At 47.8% G+C, this 17,834-nt stretch overlaps 1 protein-coding gene across 4 annotated transcripts in view; it reads left to right on the plus strand.

The window, feature by feature from the left end:
* The window catches only part of LOC119940764 (sine oculis binding protein homolog), a 98,361-nt gene that overhangs the window by 44,597 nt on the left and 35,930 nt on the right, over positions 1 to 17,834 (plus strand). For 2 of the 4 annotated variants that reach the window (XM_038761061.1, XM_038761062.1), the window contains exon 5: positions 16,001 to 16,096. The exons of the other annotated variants lie outside the window; for them this stretch is intronic. In XM_038761061.1, the coding sequence (XP_038616989.1) occupies positions 16,001 to 16,096 (96 nt within the window). The remainder of the gene's footprint in view (positions 1 to 16,000; positions 16,097 to 17,834) is intronic. 4 annotated transcript variants of the gene reach the window in all.

The raw sequence follows: 17,834 nt of genomic DNA on the forward strand, positions 1-17,834 counted from the left end.
ATAAAATTTTGGTGACACCCACTTGCTAATAATGATGTTTCACTCCTCTCAGTACACTATTCTGCACACTCCTGACTAGTTTGCAGTCATCCTGAGGATCTGCCTGTATATAGAGATTTCTGGTGAAGGAGACTCCTCTCCCTCTCTCACTGTGCCTCCCCCCCCACCTCTCTCCCTTTCTCATTCCAATGTTTCATGAAACCATGTCTCAGAATTCTCCATTCTATCTAACCACTATTGTCCTTGCCACCTTTCCAGTTCTCTAACTTTCCAGTTTTCTACCTAGTGGATAAGAGGAGCCACTGACCACTAGGGAATCTCAGACCTAATTTGTACAGCGGGAATGTGAGAAGTGTGTCACTCAGACCTGCCTTGCTGACAGGGGCCTGGAAGAGGTTCGCAGGTCAATGTTGGCAGTACCAAGCCTAATTCCTGCCCCTCCAGCTCTGCTGACCACAGAGCCCCCGGGAGCTGGGATATGGATGTGAGTGTGGGACAGGGGTGCAGAGGCTACATGCTGGCTGCCTCTCCAAAACGCAGCACAAGCAACCCTAAAGTGTCTGGTGCTGGGAAGGGTCCAGTGTGGTGCACTTAAACCTGTGTGGAGCACTGTATTGAGCTTTTGAGAAAGTACAAGAGAGTTAGTAGACATGATTCCTGCTCTCAAGGGGCTTGCAATCTAGCAGGGGATAAAGAAACTAAAATAAATTACAGACAGAAAGTATGTATTTCATTCAGTTGTATTTATTGAGTGCTTACTGTGTGCAGAGCACTGTACTAAGCGCTTGGGAAGTACAAGTCAGCAACATATAGAGATGGTCCCTTCCCAACAACGTGCTCACAGTCCAGAAGGGGGAGACAGACAACAAAACAAAACATGTAGACAGGTGTCAAAACCATTAGAATAAATAGAATTATAGCTATATGCACATCATTAATAAGATAGAGTAGTAAATATGTACAAGTAAAATAGAGTAATAAATATGTACAAATATATACAAGTGCTTTGGGGAGGGGAAGGAGGTAGGGCCGGGGGGAGGATGTATATAAGCACTACTTAAGGGCGGGAGTGAGAACTAAGCGCTTGTGAGGTGCAGAAGTGCTGAATTGGCAGTTGTGGGGTTAGAGGGTCGGCAGATGAGAGATTAGTTAGGGACAGCCTTCTGAAGGAGATGGGATTTCACAAAGAGGGAAAACTGTATGGGGAATCAGTACCCATCTTATCAGCTCTGTATCGATTCCAGTCACCCTGGGAGGGCTCCATCAGAAAACTCAGTGGGCTTCCTGGGACATTGCTCCTGGGACAGTTCTCTCTGTGTTGGGCGTAGTAAGAAGGCTTTCACTCCTCCCAGTGTCAAGAGGAAGGCCAGGGCCTGCCATGTGGGACAAAACTGGTCTGAGACAAGCCTGGTAGCCCCTCCAAGAGCCTTTTCCAACCCACTGTTGACATGGAGTTTGTGGTGAGTCCAAGTTTGCTGGCAAGGGCCTTGCTAGTTAATCAATTAATGATATTTATCAAGCACTTACTTTGTGCAGAACACTGTACTGAGAAGTAGGGGGAGTACAATACAGTTGGTAGACGTGATTCTTGCTAAATTTATTTATTTTACTTGTACATATTTACTATTCTATTTATTTTGTCAATGATGTGCATCTAGCTTTACTTCTATTTATTCTGATGACTTGACACCTGACCACATGTTTTGTTTTGTTCTCTGACTCCCCCTTCTAGACTGTGAGCCCATTGTTGGGTAGGTACCATCTCTATATGTTGCCAAGTTGTACTTCCCAAGTGCTTAGTACAGTGCTCTGCACACAGTAAGCGCTCAATAAATATGATTGAATGCATGAATGAATGAATAAATTAAAAGCCTCAAGCATGATAGCCTAGTGGTTTGATATTTCTCATCCATCTCATGATGTGCCCCTCTGGCCATTTTTAACCATTCCCATGGCCAGTGGTTGCCAGGGCACTGCTAGAGGGCAGGTGTAGTATTGGCCCTGGGAGTAATGGTATTTCCTGAGTGTCCATTGTTGCACTGTACGAAGTGCTTTGGTATAGAAGGTTCAGGATCAAATAATAATAATAATAATGGTATTTGTTAAGCACTTACTACATGCCAAGCACTGTTCTAAGCGCTGGGGTAGATACAAGGTAATCAGGTTATCCCATGTGGGGCTCACAGTCTTAATCCCCGTTTTGCAGATGAGGTAACTGAGGAACAGAGAAGTTAAGTGACTTGCCCAAAGTCACATAGCTGACAAGTGGCGGAGTGGGGATTAGAACCCATGACCTCTGACTCCCAAACCCATGCTCTTTCCGCTAAGCCACGCTGCTTCTTAAATATGGAATAACATTTTCCCAAACTTACAGGAAGATGCTAGTATGTCCATTTCAGTGACCTAGCGAACACTCAATACTGACCTCCACTGAATCCCCCAAAGTTGGTAAACCTGGTGAACTCTGACTGGCATTTATTTTGAGCTTTTATTGAGCATGGGCCGAGTGCCGGGCCTGCAACAGACTAATCTAGCGATCATGTTTATTGAGGAATATTTATGGCTATTCGTGAGTAATATTGAGAACATGAACACTGTCCTCTGGTCTGTGTGGTCCTCTATTTCCACATTAACATAGTGTGGAAAGATAGCCTGGAGAGCAAAGTCTGACCATTATTTTGAGTTCCTTTTACTCTAATAAAAACCACAACCCAAAAAACCCCTAAGGCTAATTCTCTCATTGAGTTTCCCCTCACTGGATATCCTAGCTCAGGTAACGTGAACAGAAGATGAGAAACAGAACGGTAGAGAAGAATTGTCTCTCAACACACACCGTAAACGTTGCAAAGACTCCGGTTCTTTTCTGTCGATTCCACTTTCCATCCCATCTCATTACCCCATCTATTAACCGATTGTATATCCATTGATTGGGACAGTCCCTCATAGTGCTGCAGCCTGCAGTGGGCAGACTGGCACATTGCAGGTGATTCTGACTGTTACCTTGGTAGGATCAGTGCCTGTCCAATGGCTCCCCAGCTAACTGGGGTTTGGGCGTGGACATCTTAGGCCGGATCGCATAGAGAATGAGCAGCACTGGTCAGATTACTTGTCAGGCTGAGAAGCTCCTTGTTTCTGTTTGACTTTCTGAAGTAAGATAAATGATATTTTCTGTTAATTCCTTTTCTTAATGAGTTTCCCTCAAATCAAAGCTTCTGGAAGACTGATCTTGACTGATGTCAAAGGGCCATTTCATTTGTGTTGGTCTGATTTAGGCTGAATAATGGTTACAGCTCTCGGTATTGAATGAATGTGCTTTGAATTGATCGAGAGTCCCACATTCCTAGGCCCTGCCCTGAGCCAAAATGTAGATGCCCACAGAGACAGACAAAGGCGTGTAGTCCTTGAACAAAAATATTCTTAAATCACCTCACATTTGCTTTTTAATGACCTCTGATTCTTCAGTAGAAAATCATGTTTGAAGACCAACAGAAAAAAAGGCTTTTAGAGCTAATGAAACAAAGTGTTTTGGAGTGAGATTGGATCATTTGGTCATTCCAGCAATTTGAGTAGAGAATGAAATGGGCAGCATATTTTAATAAGAATCAACTAATGTATTTATATCCCATTATATATATATCTGTATGCACTTATAACCTCCCCCTAACCACAAACACATCACACTTCCCTAAATGCTAAAGGCATTTCATCCCATCACAAGCCAAGGATTCAGCAGCTGTTGGGTTGCCTTGAGAAATTTATCAAGATCTCAAAGCAGCCCCAGGATGATTATTACCAGTTGCACTGGAGTCAGATTAATCAGTTATACTTATTGAGCACCTACTATGTGTGGAGCACTGTAATAAGCACTTACAATAGAATTAGAAGATGAGACTCTCTGCTTCAGAAGCTTATATCCCTAACTGGGGAGACATGCAAAAACAAGGGGCCATATCTGTAAAAAAAAAACCCCAAAAACCCCACAATTCCCCATCTCCAGTAGAGTAATGCAGGGCTTTGAAATCGGACCAGCTTTGGACCATCTATTTCCAAGCCGCCATACTGGAGAATAGAATGGGGAATCTCGAGTCATGGTTTAGAACACGCTTTCTTCCAATTATAGAGTATCACATGTTGGCAAGGCAGGTTTAGGAGGTGCTCCAAGTCTTCCCTTGGCATTTATGTTTAACTGTGGCTGTGGTTAGTCCATGGCCTCCTTGCTAGAGTTCTGCCTGATTCCCCCTGCCACTCAAGAAGTTCCTCCACAGAGATGGCATCCCCACCAGTACTGCTGAACCACGAGTAATGCTCCCAGTCATGTCAGCCATCAGGCTGAGCCCTGGTGGGGATCACCAACTCCACTTTTGTGGTTGAGGTCTAATTAGGGCCTATATAGTGTCTGTACGAGGGCTAGAGTGAACCAAGGGGAAATTTACTGACAATTTCTCCCCTGCCATGTCCTTTGACGGCGAACTTGCCACTGGCCCTCAGTGGGATCAGGTTCTGCATCATCCATTCCATCTTATTGTGCACTAGATGATGTGCATAACAGGTCACAGGGAGACATTCACAAACACATCCACACTAAATTCTGGCTGTTGACCCTTGGATTTGAGGTAACAAGACCTTGTGCACTGTGAAAAGTTCCTCCTCTTGAAGACACTGCCACTTAAGAGGGTGTCGAGGCAAAGGGGTTGCCCAGGGAGTGGTGGTCATCCCAGAAAGGAGAATTATGCTGTCAATCCCCATCAGCTGCAGGAGTCACCAGAGCATGGATAACATCCACTGCCTATGGCTCTTTCCTTTTCCTCAGGACCTGGTTCAAGCAGCACCTCTGGCAGGATTTTCTGATTGGGTGGGTTTGGCCCACTTCTAGCTTCCTGCTTACAAGATGTTGGTAGTCACCCCTGACTAATCTATCTGGGCTATTGGTAAATGGTCAAAATCAACAAATCTTTAAAGCTCATTTTGATGATGTCAATGACCCCTTTATCTCCTTACCTTTTCTTCTTTGAACCTCATTTTCTGGGGGCTTTCTTTCCTTTATTTAATCACAGAAACTCCCCCTTCCCCCAGAGTTCTCCATTTTCTGCTTCCCACTCAGCTTTAACCACAACCAAGGAAAGAAAAAGAAAAAAAGGCATCTGTGGTTTGGAGAGGCGATAGGGGTGATAACTGCAAATCTGCTTAATGATAGGGAACAAAATGCAAATCTCGAGGAATTTACAGATCATCTATTTTTACCTTTGTTTCTTCCTTTCTACATCCTGACTTCAGGGCTTCCTCCTCCTCCTCTTCTTCCCTGTTTCAGGCCATCATAGAGCTCAGAGTCCCATTTCAAAAACATCAGGTGATTCTGTCCTGACCCATGGGTGTTTCCAGTGAGCAGATACAGGTAGCTAAGAAGGAACGTGGACTGGGCAGGTAGGTCAGACAGACTCACGACACCCAGGCTGCCCGCTCTGATGTGGGTGTGGCCCTCCAGGGTGGTTGAGGGGAGTGATGTGGGCCTGTGCATGAGATTTGTAGAGAGTTCCCTTCTCCAAATTCATTTTGGATTGCTCCGTCTCCTGTTTGGCTGTTAGTGCTCATTCAGGGAATGTAGTCATCCTTTTCTGCTTTGATAGAGTTGTGGCCCATATACAGTGTTCAACACCACGTAGTCCATCAATGGAAATGAGCCTGCCACAGCTGGGTGGTGAAGATCACACAAAGCGGAAATGTAAACAAGTTGGGGAATCAGCACTAAATCAAATTACTTTAACAAATTGTCACAACCACCCTCGCCTTTTTCTTCCTTTTATTTCCACTTTTTTGCTTTTTGCTGAGATTTTTCTTCCAGAAGAACCGGAACCGAGGGTGTGAAGGTGGTTGGGGGTTGTGGGGTGAGGCCAGAGCAGAGGAGCCACTGGCTAGGTTTGAGGGAGAACAGCGGGAGGAAGGCTTCATTCAGGTCAGCCCCTGCCCCTGGGTCCGCCTGCCTCCCCGTGAGTGTTTGGGTGGCACATGCTAAGGATCCCTCTCCCAGGTGGGCCTTCATAATAACAATGATAATAATAATGATGGTATTTGTTCAGTGCTTACTATGTGCAAAGCACTGTTCTAAGCTTCTGGGGAGGTTACAAGGTGATCAGGCTGTCCCATGGGGGGCTCATAGTTTTAATCCCCATTTTACAGATGAGGTAACTGAGGCACAGAGAAGTTAAGTGACTTGCCCAAAGTCACACAGCTGACAGTTGGCGGAGCCGGGATTTGAACCCCTGACCTCTGACTCCAAAGCCCGTGCTCTTTCCACTGAGCCACGCTTCTTTAGGCCCCACCCCCACCCCCTTAGAGTGCCAACCAAACATCTCTGGCCTGGGATTTTGCTGCACAGGCTGCTTCCCACTGTGCCAGCCCTTCCAGCACAGCCAGCCCAAGTGGACGCAGACCGTGTGTGCGGAACAGTCTGTGGGCAGCTGCTGACCAAGCTCCACCACCACCCGGTAACACAGAGAGCTTGTCGCTTCATGGTGGCTGTGCCGGCCCTGCCAGGAGAAAATAAATAAATGGTGGTGGAGTAGTAATAATAATAATAATAATAGCAATAATAATAGTATTGGTTAAGCACTTACTATCTGCCAAGAACTGTACTAAGCACTGGGGGAGATACAAGATAACCAGGTACCATTTGGGGATCACAATCTAAGTAAGAGGAAGAATAGGGATAGCACCCCCATTTTGCAGATGAGGGAACTGAGGCACAGAGAAATGAAGTGACTTGCCCAAGGTCACATGGCAGGTTTGTGGTAGAGTCGGGATTAGGACCCAAGCTCTCTGACTCCCAGGCCTGTGCTCTTTTCACTAGGCTGTGCTGCTTTTCAGTGAGGCAGCGTGGTCAGTGGGACCCAGGCCTAGACTGGCCCTTTAGAAAGAACCACAGGCCACTTTCTAAGCCAGTCACCTTCCAGAATGGAAGGCTACCCCCCAGCCAGCACTTTTTCACCTTAAACTTTGGCTCTTGCCACATCATACCTTTCTGCCTCCTTATCACCCTGCTCCTTCCACCAATCCTCTCCCCTACCTCTCTCTTTCCCTCCCTTTCTTCTTCCATCCTTCTCTCTCTCCCTCTCCTCTGTCCAGTCTCTACCTCTCCTCCTGCCCAGGATCATTGCTGGGTGAGAAGGGAGTCAGGGAATGTGCCAGAGAGCTGATGGAAAATAACTGGGTCCTAGCAGGAGGCCCTGGTGAGAGGTGCCACTGTGGTGAATATTAACCACAGTAGTGAGATCAGATTTAATCCGTTATGGAGGAACTGTTGTTTCTCTTTTCTTTGAAGTGTCATATTACATTCCATTTCTCAAAGTTCTGAGCAGTATATAGTAAATGCAACTGAATATCATCCTCATGTCAGCATAATTCTTCTAGATCATTCTTCCAGTGAAGTCTTTATTGTGAGGATGGGAGAGGAGAAGGGAAGCTCAAGAATTCTTTTTAATGTGGTCTCCTCCCTCCTCCACCCTCCCACCCCATCTCTGTCCCCCTCCATCCCTGGGAATGCTGCCGGAAGTGTATTCGGGTGGGAGCTCTTCAGGGGACACTGCAGGGAAATGTGGGCCTGTTCCAATAGTCGGGGGTTCGGCCTCTCCTCGGGACCCATTGGATGAACCATCTATGCTCATCCGCACACATTTGCCCTGGAGATCGACTTCACCTCAGAGTCAGCTTGGCAGTAGAGTGGGGACTTATCTGGCCTGGCTGAGGGAAATGGACTGAAGACTCATTTCCTAGCCTTTTGAGCGACCCTTCTGACTTCTCCTTCTGTCCAGTTATTTAGGAGATCACCATGGGGTCATCCAAATCTAAAGCCCCTGGTACAGCGTCTTGTCTCACTGTGAACCTCTCACTGCCTTAACCCATGGTAAGGTGATCTAGCCTTGGGTTCTAGCCCAGGAAGCTCTAATGCCAGAGATAGCCTACCTCGCCCTTTTGACCCGTGCTAGAATGCAGGGAAAGGGACAGAACTTGGCTGAGTGGGGATGAAAGCTGGAAACTGAAGAGGAGAGGGAGAGGGAGAAGGAGAGATTGAGATTTCCCCAGAGCAGGAACTCACAGCCAGGAATGGCCCAGTGGTCTGGAGGGAGAGCGGCAGATGTGAGGCCTGCAGGAAAGAGACACATGGGATGATTCTGAGGAGCTGAGTCGTAGCTGAGGGGAATGGTTAGGAAGCAGAGCACTCCAGGACAGGAAGCTGCCTTTTATGAGCAACGAACACCTGCTGGCCCAGAGCCAGAGATTACGGTAACCAGGCCAGAACAGCAGGTGGGAGTCAGGAGGGTCAAGGGTCTCCCGGATTCCGAGACTGTGTCTGAGAGAATGCATGGGTGCCCGTCCTTGTCCAGCACCAAGGCATTTTGCAAGGACTGTTGAGTAATTATTGAGAACATGGTAAGCGCTCAAAGAATACCATTGATTGATTGATTGAAGAGGGATAGCGTTCCCTGGCTTGGACTCAAAAACTCTACTTCCTGCTTATGTTCCAAGACAGATAACTTGTGTTCTGCTAGAGTTCTTAATGGGGAAAGAAACACCAGTGGTGATAGTTTGTGCTCATCTTCGTAATGGTTTCCATTATCCTAATGCCATTCCCCACCTGGCCACAGCAGGAATGTGGCCTTGGGCTCAGTTATTTTCCTGGTTGTTGGCATCTGAAGGGCAGGGGGCAAACCTTCATTTTCTGTTCATGCAGATGTTTCCCCCAGCTGACTACGTTCCCAGGAGCATCGCCGGCCAGTTATCCGAAACCTCAATGTTTGGAACCGAGGGGATCCGGGGCCCCAAACACAGTACAGTGGCATTAGCACATTTGGCAATTTGTTTCTCACAGCTCCAGAGTGTGAGGCAATTATACACCCGAGTATACAATGGAAATTTCATGCTGCCTACGTGTGTAAACAGATTTCAAATTCCCAGCCACATGCTCTCTGAAGCGCTATACTTCATGGGTTGGAGCTGAATGTGTGATGTACCATTAGAACTGTATATTTTTCCATCTGACGGCCTCCAAACCAGCCAAGTAGGTTGGAGCTGAAGTTACCAAACAAACTAAATGCAGAAGAAAAGAGAAAACCCTTAGGCTGAGGGAAAAAGTGGAAAGAGTGATGGGAAAAGTCAAAGCAAAGATTCAGACTCTGTAGAGCTTTGGATAATGGTGCCCAGCTCACCAGTGGTTGGCTGTCTGAGGATTTCTGCACCGATGCCCAATCGGCCATCCCTTCACCCTCTCCCCATGAGGGGCCTGGCTGCCAGTGCCAGTCTTCTTGGTAGGGCTTCGTTCTGCTCTCTGCAGAGCTTCAGAAAGTCAGTGGCTTCTCCCCTGAAATGCTACATCCTTGGAGGCAGGAAGTACAATGAAGTTCCTTGAAGGCCTTGAAGAAGTGTGGACGAAGAACTCTTGGCAACATAGGGTTTTCTGGTCTCTGCTTACCCCGTCCCCGATGGCCCTGTACCCTTCAGGCTTCTAGGTTAGTGGTTCCATGGCAATGCTAAGTGCTATATGCTGTATGCTTATGCTGTGATGCTCCAGTGAGCCCCAGAAGGGCTGGGATGGAGCACTGGTGCTATTCCATAGTTTGGGAATGGCAGTTCTGGGAGAGTTGGAAACTAAAGCAAAAGTCGAGGTGCCCTAACCCATACCCAATCAGGAGACCCAATGATGAATAAGATGAAAAAAATGGAAAAAAAATTGAAGTGATGGGCTGTGGATTGTCCGTCTAGAACTGGGCCTGGCTTCCAATGTCCCCGGAAGGGGAGAGCAGTGGAGCAGCGGGAAGTGGGTATGGCCTGGGAGCCCCCAACCCATCTGGCAAGGAAGGAAAGTGTGAAGTCTTGGGATCCTGGTCATGGTCCCCTTCCTTGGAAGAAGAGTTTATTAAATAGGGGTAGGGAACAGGTGAGGGGGATGCCATGATAAAATACATGAGGTTAATTCATACAACATGACAGTCAGAGGCCAGAGTCATTGCTAGTTCAGCACTGCCAATCCCCAGTTTCCCGAGGAACCAGCTTGCACTGGTACTTCAGGCCCTGCAGGCCCCCACAAGCTCCCGTGGATAGCCATGGTCAGGCATGGGCCACCACACTTAGCCACTGACACACAAGGGCCTCCCACAAGTAGCACAGAGATCTTTAGAGATCTATAGGCAGCCATTGATTCGCCCACGGGTTACAGACTGCTCCCTGCATTGTGGTTGGGGCGGTCAAGGAAAGTCTCAGAAAAACCTAATTCCTCAATGTTGTCTGCAGTTTTGAACTCTTTATTTTGTCTCCTTCCTTTCCTTCTCCTCAATGTTTTATTATTAACAAATAGCCAGAAGTCATTATTTATTGGTCATCTGATCAGAAGTGTTAATTAAACATGTGATCACCACCAAAGTTTATGTGCCAAGTATAGGAAGCAGAGTGACCCAGTGGATAAAGCATAGGCCTGGGAGCCATAGGACCTGGATTCTAATCCCGCCTCCGCCACTTGCCTTCTGTGTGACCCTGGGCAAGTAACTTCATTTCTCAGTGCCTCCGTTCTCTCATCTACTAAATGGGGATTCAATCTCTGGTCTCCCTCCTACTTAGACTGTGAGCCCTTTGTGGGGCAGGAACTATATCTGGCCTGAACCTACCCCAGTGCTTAGAATAATGCTTGACACATAATAAGTGCTTAAAAAATACCATTAAAAAAGTTGCTCCATCGCGCAGAATACTGTACTGGGTTTAAGAAGAATTAAATCTGCAAACCCCACTCCCAAGCTCCCTGTGGACAAGGAATGTGGGCTTTGTTTCTGGCACACAATCAGCAAGCACTGTTGCTAGGAGGAGGACCAACAGGGACAATGAGCAGATCCACATCAGGATTTAAATTGCAACAGGAGCAGTACATTCAAGCAGCCCTCTCCTGATCTGGCCACTCCTCCTCAGGCCAATTCCTTCCTGACCCTCTCAGGACCCCTGGGGTTTCCCCCAGAGCCCTTCTAGCTCAAGGGTTTCCGAGTGCTAGGACCCCAAGTATGTCCAGAGAAGAGCCTCTGCCTAGACCCCAGCAGGGCCCCAAGGCAGGGGACCCTCAGAACCAGACATCTGGGAGGTGAGGAGCAGGGTGAGGGGAAAGGGTCTCCAGAGTATGAATGACTCAGACAGATCGGATGGGCCATCTGCCCGTGTCCCAGAGAGGAGTCGTTAGCAGCAGTGTGGCCTAGTGGAAAGAACATGGGCTTGAGAGTCAGAGGACCTGGGTTCTAATCCTGGCTCCGCCACATATCTGCTGCATGACCGTGGCCAAGTTACTTCATTTCTGTGCCTCAGTTCCCTCAACTGCAAAATGGGGATTTAACACCTGTGCTCCCTTCTACCTAGAATGTGAGCCCCTTGAGGGACCTGATTATCTTGTATCTACCTCAGCACTTAGTACAGTCCTTGGCACATAGGAAGCACTTAACAAATACCACAATTATTGGAAAGCACCCATAGGAGGGCTCTCCAGAACCATCTGGCAACAACATGGCAATTAGGGCAAGCCCAGCTGGAGGGTGCCTTGCAAGAATAAGGTGTGTTTCCATTCATGCCCAAGCTGGGATTCGGCTGCCACTGTATCTGCCACTGTATCCATTGTGAGAGCCCCCGAGGCCCCCTCACTGAGCCGGTCATCAAATAGACCAGAGCTCGGTCAATCAACCCTCGTGTTCTGACCCATTATTTCAGGGAATGTGTGCGGAGGCTATAAACAACACCTGTTTCACAGTAGCTTCACATGGCCTGCCGGCTGCCTTCATCTTTTTTAGACTCCAGATTGGGTAGTAAAGTTTTCTGATATAGGCAAGGGTTTCCCCAGAGGGTAGTAGTAGCCACAGCAATAAATAGCAGGTGATCTGTGGGAGTCGTTTGCCCTCTCTTGTGCCTGTTTCTGCTCTGGTTCAGCGGGGGACTTTGGAGTGGGAAGTTTTTGCCCTTTAACCTACCTTGTTAGGTGGAGAGTTGCGTTCTGGAATTCCTGAGTCCATCTTCTGTGACAAGGAGATGTCAAGGGGAACAATGGTTCTAATATTTTGATCACAGTTGGGCAAGGCAGGATGTAAAATGCTACAAACTTGTGCTTATGGGCACTGAGTGAGAGCGAGAGCATCTAGAGGGCAGCAGAAGCCCAGGGTTCCTTTCTCTGCCCACTGGATGCTAGAGTTCACTGTCATTTCCCAACCCCTTGCCACTTTCCTGGCTGTGGTGCAATCCAGGGCACTGCTGGGGCACTTGGAGGGTCTGCAGGCTGTCCACTGAAGCCCCCCCACCCCAGGCAGTGGAAAGCCAAGAGAAGCGTGAACACTCTCATCTTTGGCTCCTGGGAGGAGATGGGTCTGATTCTGGAGCGGCTGATCCCACCTCCACTTTGTTGATTTTGGAGTGTGGAGGAAGGGGTGAATTAGTGATTTTCCTGCCTACTCGCTCTCTTCCTATATCGTATGGATGTTGTGAGGATACAAAGAGATTGTCGGGATGAAAGTGTAGTGGAGCAAGTACCAAATGTGTTCAAGCCTGAAGAACCACTTCTAGGAGAATAGGTTTTCCATAAGGCCCTAGATGGCTGAGAAAAATCCAGTGAGAATGAAATTTCATAGACCTGCAGAAATGGTTTCACCTCTAAAGGGTTCCTGGCTCCAATCACTCTCCCTACACGTGTTCCTTCCCCAATGGGTTCCCCCATCAGGTATCTCCCCACACTTTTCTCTCAGTTAATTCATAAATGAAAGTTTTGACTCTTGGCTGTTCACCCTGAGTAGCAGTGGACCCCACCTCCCTGTCTCTGACTTTACTGTGCACATTTTTAAAGCTCAGTATTCCCACAAGCTGGGGATCCATGGTAACTGATGTCTTCAGTCCAGAAACTAGACATCTGACCACCCACGAGGCACCTGGGTACTGTTGCAGGGTCCGGGAGGGCAGTGGCAGGCACCAAAATCCCCAGTCTTATTCTCAGCAGTGTCTGTCCAGAACAGAGCACATCCTGTCCATCCCCCGCCTCCCCCGCTACTCAATACCCTCCCCTAACCCCAGCCCTACACTATCCTCTACACTCCTGTCCCACCCCCTCTCTTCCCTTTCTCCTTGGAGTGCTCTATATTTGCTTGCATCCACTGTCTGCACTTTACCTGTCGAGACCCGGTGTACAGCCAGCGTGGCAGGGATGTCCTTTGCCCAAGGCTGGCATTGAATAGTAGTGTTCCCAAGGGAATTTGCCTTTAGCCCTCCAGGATAACATCTAGAAGCTGCATTTACCGTGCCCTCCTCCAGTCCCAACCACAGAAACCAAAGAGCCTCTCTGGACACTGGGAACCCCATGTAGAACAGGGACTGTGCCCAATCTGATTAGCTTGTATCTACCCCAGCGCTTATCACAGTGCCTGGCACATGGTAAGTGCTTAACGAATACCATAATTATTATGTTTAGGTGAACTGGCACTTTAGCTCTCACCGTCCTACAAGAACTGTTTTGAAAAGCTTGCAGTTTTGGTTTTTCTTCTAAGTGGGAATGCCCCAGAATTATTTTTTTGCGGGGTGGCAGGGGTACGTGTGTGTGGGTGTGAGGGCGCACACGTGTGCAGGTGCACTCATGCGCATGGAAAAGGGTGAAGAAGGGATGGGGTGTTGGGTTTCTTTGCACTATGCGTGTGCTTTCCATTTGTGTAGCTGGGTGACAGATCCGGAGCAAGTGGCCAGTGGCTGGAATTTCTCTGCCTGTCAGGAAGGCACAGGCGATCTTCACAGTGTGAGAAAGGGAGGCCTAAGAAAGTGGGAAAGTGAGCAAATTGAGCTTCCCCCCTCCACCCGGGCACAGACCTTGGCCAAGAGATGGGGTGGAGGGGGTCATGATTCCCATCCTCCTCAGGCCTGGATGTGGGGCTGGGCACGTCTGTGAGAGACCAAACCTCCACAGGCCTCAGTGTCCCTGGGCACAGGGGTGGGTGGTGGTTCTTTAGCTTGTTTTGTTTGGAAATGAGGGAATTACATGTGAGTAGAACAGATGAATTTTTTTTTTATCAGAAATGTTGAAGGTTCTTCCAGTAGCCTGGTGAGGATATATGCGTATAGTGAGTCGGTGGACCGAGACACCCTACGTGATGGCTAGTCATGTGAAGTCCATATAGAGTGTGGGTTTTAGCATGTCCTGAGACCCCCTTCATGATGACTACTCATGTATAGATGGGTTTAAGCATGTATCAAGAAAGTGGTCCTCGTTTAGTTGTATGAAAGCTTGTGTGTTCAAGCATATCTGGTCCTGCGCCTCAAAGCTATGGTCTGTGAGTTATAATGTGGCACCAGTTCTGAGGGGTGTGGGTGGGGGCACCCCTGCCACCCTCAAGGAAGACCATCCCCGATAGGTTTTAGGTAGAACAGAGTCCATTTTAGAGGACCATCAAATTTCAAGAGCCCTAAATCACAGAGGAACTAGGCCTATAACCCGTTGCTTGCTCAGGTATTCAAAGGTACCTTTAGTCTCACCCTGGGTCCACCTGGAACCAGCTCTGGCAGACTAGCCCGGACCCTCCCAGTTCTCACCTGGCCCATCTAGAGCCACCCTAGGCAGGCCAGCCCTGCTCAAGGAGGCAGCGTTTCAGCAAAGCTCAGCACTTTGATCCTGGGAAGAGTCGCTTCCCCATGGATCCAGCTACCAGACGAGAGTCAAGTGGCTGGCCAGATCCTCGGAGGCCGCCTTGAGGCTTCCAGAAGACCAGAGGCCAAGGCTTCAGCTGCTCCTCTTACTTCAGCCCAGCACCTACTGCCAAAGTCCTACCCAAAGGTAGACACCAGGGCTGGCACTCGGGAGGTGTCCAACAGTAGTCCCGGCCGCCGTCCCCAACCCCTGCCTGCCCACTTCCCTGCTGAAAGGAGAGCGGGAAGTGCTGCGGTCCCGCTGCGAAGGCATACCCACCCCCTGCTTCTCTCCCCGAGGTCTAGCAGGAGCTCACAGTGACTGCCTGGGCCCCAACCAGCCACTGCAACAGCCAGAGCAACCTGCTGCTGAGTCCTGGGGGGCTTGCATGAGCGGCTCATCCTTGCCCGTCTGAGAGGAGAACAACTTCCATCTGGCTGGCAAGGAGCCGGAGCTCGTCATTTGAAGGCATTATATGAGGGATTAGGCATCATTTTCTGGCAGCCATAAAGGACCAAGACCCCTCAGCTGGGGAGGTTGGGGGAGAGGGAACCATTAGGGAGCAAGCGAGGCAAGAGCGGAACCGAGTGCGAGGGTCACCCAAATGAGCGTGCTGCTGCCACGCCTCCTCTCCCCTCCTTCCCCTTCCTGGGCTCTCACTCCCAAGCAGACAATGAGGCAGATGAGGAGGAAGATACCGCAGCAGGCGGCCACAGAGCTAAAGGCTTTCATTCATGCCTCCATTTAGACCTCAGCTCTCTTAATTAGCAGCGCAGATCACGAGAACCGGTCCTTCTAAATACAGCGATTTAACCAAATATTTTCGTATTGCATCTGATCCAAGTATTCACTGTTCTTGCTAGATCACTCTCCTTTCTGAGCTTTATTTCAAAGTAGAGGGGAAATCCATTTCTCCCCAATGGTATTGGCATGCAGACCATAATTATGCAAATCTCTCTTCTGAAGGCCTGGCTATTGAAATGACAATAGAATCCATTATTGAGTGATTGCTCAAGCATGCTGAAAAGTTCACCCAAATATGTTTGTCATATGATCTTGTAAATGCAGTGGAGTAACTTGAACCCCCTGAAATGTTATGGTTTTGACAATGACACCCGAATGAGTTTGCATGTTCAGCTTAAACTATGTAAAGAAAACCCAAATCCCACGCTTTGCTATCAAAAGGCATTCTGCATATTTAGATAAACTTCTTAATGATGATGATGTTGTAACTAGATTCCCGTGTGTTTGAATGCTCTGAGCTGTTGTGCTTTTAGCTTTGTGCTTCCATTCTGTGCCCATCCCTAAATAGGCCGTTATATTTCCCTTCAGGCTAGAGATGAAGATGGACATGCTGAAACTTTCCCCCCGCAGCACTATGCTAAGGAAACTCCAAGGCTTGCCTTCAAGAATAACTGCGAACTACTTGTAAGAATAACATACTTACAACAAGTCTAGAATGTTACTTTAGCACAGTGAACACCGTTTGTGAAAGGGTTTGTTCATGATTACATCGTTGATGAAATATTATTCTAGTCTTTTGTTTACAGTTCTAAATGTATCACTAAGTATAAGATCTCAGATTGTTTGCACATCTTTTATATCTGATTATCAAACTTGAAGGGCCCAGTCTTACTAGCTTGTTTTGCATACTAGATAATGAGACACCATACGTTTAAGAAAGCCTATAGTCTATAGTCTCTGTCTCTTTCTCTCTATGTCTTTCTCTCTCTCTGTATATATGTACATATATATATATATAGGAATATATATATTCCTATCTTCACACATGTGTATACATGTCTATGCCCCTGCCCCCACCTCCAAACTGTTCCCTGTTTCCCCAACTCTGGAACCCTTGAGTCTGCCAGGAGAGAGGGACGAGCGGACACTCAGCGCACTCTCCTTTTAGAATTCCACTTATGCTCTGTGTGCTTGCCAAACGCCCCCAGGAACTTCCTTTCGTTTCTAGGCAGAAGGAGTGGAAGCCAGGGCCGCTGTTGCCGAGGCACGAGGGAGAGGCAAGTGGCAGAGAGAGGGAGGGAGGGAGGGAAAGAAGGAAGGAAGGAGGGAGGAATGGAAGAAATAAGGGAGGAAAGCAGAACACATTTTGCCTCAGTTCATTTCAGCCTCTGCCATTAGACAAGAGTAAAAGCAGGCAGCAGTGCCGATTATATTTCTGTTGAACGAATCTGTTGGCACCTAATGTTGTTGTTTAGCTTTGGAAAATGAGGGCTGCACAATTAATTTTCTGTTTACTTAAAATAAACAGAGAATGAATTGTCACTTAGTTAAGGAGATTCAAACCCTGCTTTGATAAATTCCGGTATATCTTCCTTTTTCTTTCAAATGTGTTCAAAGCTAAACATTTGTTCCAATTGAATGGGAATGTTGGACTAAAATGAGGATACTTTAAGGTAGTCTAATTCCTGTTTTTTTCTTTTTTTGCCAAATTCAGGAAAACCCTAACCCATCTAATACAAAGGTGATAGCAAATTCCATCCAAAGTAAGCTTTTGAACTTTGCTCAGACAGCAACTACTCCATACAAACACAGTGTCCAAAGAGTAGGAGGCATGGGGAAAAGACAGTCCTTTTCAGTCTTAGCCCCAGTGACTGAGGTGTAAGAGAGGACCACCCTCAGTTATGAGGTATCGTGACTGGTCCTTGAGCAAAAACTGGTTAATCGATTACTTATTGAGGGTTTACTCTGAGCAGAGGACTGTATGGAGCACTTGGTAGAGTTCAGTAGAGCTAGTGGAAGTGATCCCTGCCCTCAAGGAGCTTGCAATCTAGTGGGCTAGATGGATGAATATAAAGGTACATACAGAAGTGCCATGGGAGGTTGTGAATACTTATATGCTTTAGGTGGCACTGAAGTGGCAGTTGAGAGGATGGGTGGGGTGGGGGAGGAGGTGGTCCTTGGACTAATGGCTTCATAAATTAATTGCAGTGAGGTTTTTCCTTCCTTCTGTGTCCAGTGAGGTGGAAACAGAGCCAATGGGACCCTCAGGCCTCCCACCTCACCCCCGCTAGAGTAGCTGCACCATTTGAGGGTGCAGCCATTTGCATCCACACCTGGTTCAAAGCCTTCGTCTCTGTGGTTGCCAGCAGGAGTCGGGCGTCGTCTGTGCTAGAGTTTGCTCTCTGTGTGCTTTTTGGAAAGA

Source organism: Tachyglossus aculeatus, chromosome 19, assembly GCF_015852505.1.
Source record: "Tachyglossus aculeatus isolate mTacAcu1 chromosome 19, mTacAcu1.pri, whole genome shotgun sequence".
Classification (NCBI taxonomy): domain Eukaryota; kingdom Metazoa; phylum Chordata; class Mammalia; order Monotremata; family Tachyglossidae; genus Tachyglossus; species Tachyglossus aculeatus.